Genomic DNA, 8,566 nt, shown 5'->3' on the forward strand with positions numbered 1-8,566 from the left:
GGTCGTCGGCGAATGGAATTGTGGCCGGGGCGATCTGAGCGGTTCCGGTGATGTTGACTTTCATTTTGGTTTATGTTTATTGGCCCCCTGATAATTGGTGCTTGGAAATGGAATTTATAGTTGTTGTGGAAGTGTGTTGGAGTTGGAGTTCCAATTATTTTTCGAAGGTAATGTTTACTCTTTGGCTTTTTCGGTGGTTGGTGTGCGTGCATGAGTTTGGTTGGCGGTGTACAGCAAGCATTGGCTGGCCTCCTTTGATTAGTCACGGGGGGTTTTAAAGAGGGGTTTTTTTGTTTTTTTTTTTTAGAGCATTAAATAGAAGGGTTAAATACTGATTTGTAACCCGAATCTAGAGTATCACGCGCCCAAGTTTTTGCTCATTGGGGGGTTATTTTAAGGCCGTTTAGTTCGCTGATTTGAGTTTTAAATTTGAGTTAAACTATAATTTTATATGCGAATTTGTTACTTTAATAAAAAAGTTAGATAAGACTGTTTCTGAGAACTTTTTACTGTAGTAAAACTCAAATTTTAAACTTGAATCGTGAAATAAACGGGGCCTAAATAGATGGTTTTATTGTGTCCCATAAAGTCATCTGTTGCACCATGGTTGACCATTCAAGCCACCCGCTTTTGTCGTACGCGTCGAGAGCTCCGGAAGTCAGGACAAATCCCTGACGTCAAGAACTAACAGTTGAGGGAGATGTCTCTAAGTTGAGGAGCGCTCTTAGAGCTAAAGTGTTGAAGTCGAGAAGTGCTTAAGGTCCTCTTGAAGCCTATGCGTTGTTGAAGTCAAGAAGTCCACAAAAAACCCTTTGAAGCCTCTGCGTCAAGAGTCAAGAATTAAATCAGACCAAGAGATCAAATCCCGTCAAATCAGGACCAGATAAGCCTCATCAAATATCTAAATTCAAATAGGAAGATCAGATATTGACCTGTCGAGATAATTCCTTTGATTTGAACATTCAAATATGAAAATACAACTGTCAAATCCTGAGAATTAAGGATAAGGGAATTATCCTCGGAAAACTAGAGATAATGATCTCATATTTGAGGAAGGCCTATAAAAAAGGCTGAATTCTGCATTTAGTTTTTTTACACACTACTTTACTACTCAAAAAGATTGTAATTCTGAAATTGTTAGTGCATCCACAAGTGGACGTAGGAAATGAGTTTTTACCGAACCACTATAAACTTCTGCATCTTTTACTTTTCTGCAATTATTTTCTTAATAAATTCGTTAGAGACGTCTGTGAGTGTTCTCAGAAAAGTTAAATTTTGAGTTAACCAATTTTTACTGTCAACATTATCTATATTAGTATTGATGTTTGTATGGCTTTTTAATTGAATGACATTTTATTTAAAAAAAAAAGAGCCTCCTTTACACAATGTTGGTAGGGAAGAAAAGTTGAAGAAAAGAAAGTGTAGAGAGATTTTGAGATAAAAACTAAAAAAAGTGAGTTGTTTGGTAAATGATAAAAAAAGAAAAAATAAACAATAGTTATGACAACTAAAATTAAATATATTTACTTTGAAGAATATTTTGCTTTACTTTCTCATTAAATTTATATAAAAAAAGGTTTTATTGTTAATTGTTAAAGCATAAAAGTATTTGTATTTTATCAGCAATTCCTTCAATATTTACTGTATAGTTTTTACTATTGGTCCACGTGTATAAAACTGTTTTAATTGTATAGCTGGTACTGTATTAGAACTATTACAATTGTATATAGTGTAATGAAATTCCTTTTGCTCAAGAGTATTGAGCTTTTCCCCAAAGTTCTCAGACCTTCTTTTCTCTTTGTCTTTTCTGCTAAAACGTATTTTTAATTATCTCGAGTTACACACACCCAAGGCCGGCCTTCAAGTACGTAACATCCAAGAAGGCATTCTCCAATCAATAACTTTTCTTTTTTGGACGTTCCAATCAATAACGTTTGTTTACAAAGTTTATTATCCTTTTTTTTTTTTTTTCATATAGTACAAAGTTTACGATGCCGTTCATTTTTTTTAGATAGTAATTTATTATATTTCCATCACATAATAAAAATACTCCATAAAACTTAAAAGCGTGTCACACGCATCTAGGATGACAACCCGAAATCTCCCTTACCAAACTTGTCCATCTCGGCCTTAAAAGCAGGCATGGCTTTCTCACGTAGAGTGACTGAGACCTTGAACCCGTCCTTCTTTCCGACGCTCGCCGTCGAGTAAGGCAAGAAATAGCAAGGCTCAACACTGCCGAGAAGGTGCCCGCAGAGCGGCAAAACTGTAACGGGACCTCCCCAACCGAAGTCCACGGTCGAGTGCCCCAAGTGTCTCCAGTCTGTGAACGCGCTCACCTATGATCCTTTCCCCGCAGTGCAGACTCTGGAAGTCGATGTACGAGCGCACGTACTCGTCGGTGGCGTTCCTTTTGCTCTTCTTGATCAGCTCCGCCGTTTCCCAAATTGGCTTCTCAACTAAATCCTCGGCGCTGATTTTGGCATACATTGGGACGCAGCCGTTGCCCCAGTAGGCAGGAGGAAGTGGGGGCTTTACTAGCTTCCTTATGTTGAGTGAATATGCGTACTTCACAATTTCATCTCCGGGAATTTTCGCTGCCTTAACTCTGTATTAGGAATGACAAACATGCGAATGAGGGAGAAATGCCTTACAACCAGAGCAAGAGGCATACTAATCACTTGTTATAAGAAATTATATTACTGGAAAGCATTGACTTTCTACCATAATGTTTGTGTTGGAGCATCATTATCTTGTGTAGATTAGTTTGACACTGATCATGGCACTAAGGAAAGGCTCGGTTTCAGGCAGTGACAGCTTAAAATCTAGTATATAAAGTTGTTGAATATTAAGAGAACTAAGGATAATTCTGTTGAATGGTATGAAAAATTACCCAAACGGTGAGACACAATTTTTAATGTAGGATTTGATGAAGTACTTCTATTATTTTTTTATTTAGAATTTCTCCGATAATTTATCCTACCGACAGTCTTAGTTTTTAACCGTTAGATCTTGTTAAAATCACATTAAGTTAAAAAAATAACTAAAAAGTAAGAGACTATAAATAGTTTATTTTTGCAAGCACTATTATACACAATCCCTATTTTAAAAAAAAATCTAATATGATTTTAATGTGAATGAGCTTTTTGGAACTTGTATATTACCGGTTGTGTTTTTTCCCTTTATCTTACCACAAAACTGTCCGGAGAATAAAACATGCCAAATCAAATCCTTTGGCTCATTTGGATCAAATTGATTTTAGAATCAATGTAATTAGTCCTCGGAGATGAGATCATAAAGTAATTAACACCATGGTACAAGCATTACAAGTACAAGTCAACATCCAAATTACACTGGCGTGTCTTGTATCACGTTTTTTACGTTTTTTTAAGTCTTTTTCTAAACAAAAAATTTATTCTTTCTAGAAAATACGCTTGATAATTTCGTATTTATTCTTTTTTCTATTTTTTATTTTTCTAGTCAAAATTTTAGATTGAGAAACAAAAAAACCCTGCCCCCTAATTTATTTTTTATTTTTTATTTTATTAAGGTTATAGTTAGGCAGTGTTTGTCGCCGGGCTGAGACTGACGTTGAATTGAAATCAAACAGAACGTGCGGTCAGAGTTGAGTCGTTAAATTCAAAGCATCAATTGTGTCGCTAATTGTCAAAGCTAACTCTATAACGCAATTGACTTGGTAGTAAGAGTTCATGAAAAGTGACGATCTAATGTTATAGTAAAAAAAAAAAAAGAAAAAAAAATTTATTCTTCAAAAGTTACTACGTACTGTCCCGTTTAGTTTGCTGGGTTAAATTTTATTGATTTATCTTTTTTTGAACTGAAAAATTCAAACTGTACAGTTTAAATTATAGTTTGAATTGACGTTTACATATGCAGTTAAAACTTTAGACTGAACAAAAAATAAAGTGTGAAGAGCAGAGAGAATAGACACCTTTATTATTCAAAGATACTTTGAACGGTTGAACTATAGAGAGAGTTAAATTTTAAAGCCTCGTTCATTTCACCAATTCGAGTTTTCAATTCTAATTTTACTACAGTTAAAAGCTCTCTCAAAAGTCACATCTAACTTTTTCTGCTACAATAAAAAGTTATCACATAAAATCACATCTCAACTCGAATCCGTGAACTGAACGAGGCCGAAGTTGAACAGTTTAACTCAGTTCAAATAGAGAATATAATTCAGACTGTGTGCGTACAAAATATGAATTTAAACCGTACTCACTATTTAAACTGAATTAAACTAAAATAACCAGTGAAACAAACAGAGATTACGTAATACTAGTCTATCACAATTTTACGTACTCTTTGAAAGCATGTTTAACATGTCAACAGTTAAAAATTTTAAAAACAATATTTATAAGGTTCTAGTTAAGATAGGAACTTTTATTTAGTAATGTATGTTCTTAACATCATATAAATTAAAATCGCATCAAAATATATACAATTAACAAAATCTGATACACATCTAACAAATTAAAATAGAAGTTAGCAAATAGGAATTTTCTTTTTTATAGTATAATGTAAGGGTTTGTTTAGTTCGTTGATTGGAGTTAAAATGTGACTTTATGTGAGAGCTTTTTATTGTCATAAAAAAGTTAGATATGATTGTTTCTTAAAGTTTTTTACTGTAACAAAACTCGAATCGGTAAAATAAACGAAGCTTAAAATTCTCAATAATATAATAATAGAAAGTTAGGTGGATGTCTGATTTTCATTACCCATTTTAAAATAAGGGCTGGACCTTTCTTTTCTTTTTCTCTTTTGACAAATGTCCAAACATTTTTTATAAGTAAAGAACATTTTTTGTAATCAATAATGGAGATACCATAGTTTATCATTGATAAAACAGATTTATCATTAATTTACCAATGACTTTTCACTTATTAAAGGGTAAATTACCGATTGAAATTGGTTTATCATTAAACGATATTGGTTGTTCAATGAATACTGCATAATTAGTCAGTGATGCACCATCAAATCAATCAGTGTTATATCAATTTATCATTGATTTACCATGATTTTCATTTCCTTAATTTTATAAAACTTCAGCCATATTTTGAAAAAAAGTTAAAAAGAGTCATTTCAGAATATATGCCTAATTACCAAAAAAAAAAAAAAAAAAAAAAAAAAAAAAAAAACAAACATACTTAGCTCGCCAAATGAAAGCTCCGAGCGCCTCAAAGGTGGTAAAGCTAAACCCGGAGCGATCCAACAGCTCTTTCTTGAACAGGTTCAAGCACTTGTCCGTCACATGAAAGCACTCCCTGACGACCGGGCCGATCGGCTGCTCGTACGGCGAGAGCCCGCCGTCCAAACTCAAGAACTCCCCGATCGGCACCTCCTCTCGCAGAAACTCCCTCGGCCGAAGAAAGCTTTGCCTATCCCAGACCGGCTGAACCGGCGAACCACTCACCACTCCCCGAGCCAACTCGGCCATTACGTTGAAGAACTGACTCGCGCCGAGCCCGTCACAGATCGAGTGGTGAATCGCCGTCCCGAGGGTGTATCCCCCGCACTCGAACATGGTGAGCTGGAGAATGCAGGGCCGCGCCAGGCCCTCGACTGGCCCCGGGTTTGGCACGAGCTGCTCGACGAAACGCTCGTCCGCGTCGTCAAGGGAGCCGACGGAGTAGAGGGTAGAGTCGACGGATGCGCGGATGAGGGGGACGCATTGGCCTTTGGAGCAGAGGAGCTCGAGGCGCCGGTTGGGGCCACGGCGGAGTGAGCCGGCTAGCTGGTAGTAGCGGACGAGGGTGGAGGAGAGGGCGGAGGCGATGATGTCGAACGGATCGGATGAGGGGTCGGTGGCCGTGCCGGCGTAGGCGCGGAGGTAGCGGAAGGTGACGCGGAGGTTGGGGTCGTTGTCGATGTGGGAGAGAGGGAGGACGTGGTCGTCGTGGAAGGGAATTGTGGTAGGCGCGACAAGAGCTGTTTCGGTGATTTGGACATGCATTTTGCTTTTGGTTTTTGTCATTGTTTTCTTCGCTAATAAATGGGTTCTTTGGAGTTAGTTGTTATGGTTGGTTCGTGTGGTTTGGGATTGTGAAAGTGTTTCGGGGTTAAATAAGCGTTGGAATGTCCTTGTTATTGTTGATTCGTGTGGTTTGGGATTGTGAAAGTGTTTCGAGGTTAAATAAGCGTTGGAATGTCCACTTCCAGAATGACTGTGCATGGTTACTCTTGGCTTTTCTGGGGTTGTTGTGTGTGCATGGGTTTGGCGTAAGCAAGGCTGTTTTGGATTAGTTATAAGACTAACGGCTGTATCATAGTCAACGGGTAATAATTACCTAAGTATGCTTTTAAGTTTTACAATTTTTGTCTAGTAGGGCACTTTCTTTAGTAAGCCTACTTATCAATACCTTGAATCTGATTAAATTTATATTAAATTAAAAAATATATAGAACATAATATTTTTAATATATTAGACGGTTGAAAATAATTCTCTACCACTAGTATAATTTTTCTACTCCTACTTTTAATTTATAATTTTGTATTTTTTTTTTGAATTATAAATTATATTTATTAAAGCTACAAAAAGAATATTTTAGATTTGATCCCTCACGTAGGAATATTTTATCTTTTCATTTTATTTTATTTTGGTCCAAAAATACGTGATGAGGGATGAAATTAAATATAACTCTCAAGTTTTAAAAAATACCTTTATATATAGTTTCGAAAAATAAAGATGTAGATTTAGAAAAAAAAGGAAACTAAAACGTACTTATGTAACTTTTTTTTTTTTTTTTGAATTTGGGATAAACTTTACACCTTGTAATTTAGTCGGATGAATTCATCGGTAGTATGAAGAAAGAGAGTGGCAATCGACAGCAACATGTTGTAGTAATATATACTTGTCACGTATATTACCTTACCTTTTATCCCAATTCGACCAACTTCTGTCCTGTTTTTCCTTGACACATATTTGCATTTTGCCCTCTCACCGAACATCAAAAGAAAAAGAGAATTTCCATACCGATTCATCTGATTCGATCTCAGACAAACTTGGAGGGTGAATTATATCTTGATTGCTTTTAAATATGTTCTTTGTACATATACTATTGTTTGTTATATTTATTGCTTGGTTTCCGATGTATAATAATATGTATTTGTATTTACATACTGCCATTGTGGGTATGGACACGAATACACGCACATATATTGTTATAAATAGTGATGTAGTTTAGATGTTTCTCTGCCATTCGATTATGTCCAAGCTTAATGACACTAAACGAATAGTTTAATTGCTAAATCAGTTGTTTCGTATCATAGGTATGTACATATAATTTACGGGGATTCATTTACACCAAATTTTGAAATATAGTAGGTGCACATATAGAGTTTTTGCTTTATATACAGACTTTGTTTGTCCTTTTCTTTAGCCAATTTCTTCGTTAGATCCGCATGTTTACCTCACACAGTATCCGATTTTTATGTCCAATTTTTAGTGTTTTAAATGATATCTAACCAAATCATACTATATCATCTCATAATAAACACAAAAAAATTAATTAAAAATAAACTTAAATTTTTACACGACGTGACATGATATGATTAGTTATACACTAATTGAGACACTAAAATTTGACAAAAAATCTAATTCCCTCACATGACACCGTTCGATTAACATGTTTTCTGCGAAGCACAAGCATGAATCTTCCAAAGCAATTGGATGGAGAAAGGGAGTGATCAATCAAAACAATGATTTCGGAGAGGAGAAAGACAAAGGAGAGTTGTCGATCTCAATGAGACATGTGCAATAGTTGTTAGCGATGGAGAAACAGTTGTGGTAGAAGAAGCGAGGGATATGTTAGTGTCGGTGCCCTCGTAGGCCTGGAGGAGTGTGATGCCTTTCCGGATCTTCATTGTGTAAGTATCGACAAATACCTCGTCGGTGTATTTAACACTAGGGAAGTGGTCCGTGCTTCCGTGGACCCACAAGGTTCACAACATAAAATCTAATGCAGCCGTCGATTTTGTCAATGTTTTGGAGCTCCAACATCGAGAAGATTATTCTAAGGAAGAGGGTCCTGTGATTGAGGAATTTCACCATCAATCGAGAGAGAGCAAATATTTGATATATTCTTTAGTCATTTAGCTGCCATTACTGAAACGGGCTACATTGCAATCGTCTAACAAGTTAAAAGGGGTGATTTGTTTTTCTTATTGATGATAGCTAGTGACAATATTGTGATGATATCGACCGTGATCTTGATACGGAATTGGAGTTTTTAATTATGAGAAATGTGCTAATTATGGATAAGATGCCAGAAATAGACTGTGAAATTAAAAGTTTAAGAGGAAAAAAGTAGACAAATACTCTTAGAGTGCATAAATATAAATTTTTACTGCTTGATGAAAACCTTTTTTAGTAAAATAATTATATTAATTAAAAGGATATTAATCAATAGTATGTGGTAAAAATTATATATTCATGCACTCTAAGGTACAATTCAACAATTTTCTTTTTTTAAAGAGAGCAAAAAAAAAAAAAAAAAAAAAAAAAAAAAAAAAAAAAACCCTTGATTCCAAAATTTAAGGACCAAAA

At 35.4% G+C, this 8,566-nt stretch overlaps 2 protein-coding genes across 2 annotated transcripts in view; both read right to left on the reverse strand.

The window, feature by feature from the left end:
* LOC112093923 (3'-N-debenzoyl-2'-deoxytaxol N-benzoyltransferase-like) overlaps positions 1–241 on the reverse strand; it is a 3,263-nt gene extending 3,022 nt beyond the window's left edge. Inside the window, exon 1 of the mRNA XM_024173493.1 lies at positions 179–241. Coding sequence (XP_024029261.1) covers positions 179–241 — 63 coding nt within the window. The remainder of the gene's footprint in view (positions 1–178) is intronic.
* Positions 242–2,002: 1,761 nt separating this feature from the next.
* LOC112093924 (taxadien-5-alpha-ol O-acetyltransferase-like) lies at positions 2,003–5,985 on the reverse strand. Its single transcript, XM_024173500.1, is given in 3 exon segments — positions 2,003–2,349; positions 2,351–2,608; positions 5,169–5,985. Coding segments are annotated over 3 exon segments (1,332 nt in total). The 5' UTR covers positions 5,975–5,985; the 3' UTR covers positions 2,003–2,081.
* Between the last annotated feature and the right edge of the window lie 2,581 nt (positions 5,986–8,566).

Source organism: Morus notabilis, unplaced genomic scaffold (assembly GCF_000414095.1).
Source record: "Morus notabilis unplaced genomic scaffold, ASM41409v2 Scaffold183, whole genome shotgun sequence".
In the NCBI taxonomy this organism is placed as follows: domain Eukaryota; kingdom Viridiplantae; phylum Streptophyta; class Magnoliopsida; order Rosales; family Moraceae; genus Morus; species Morus notabilis.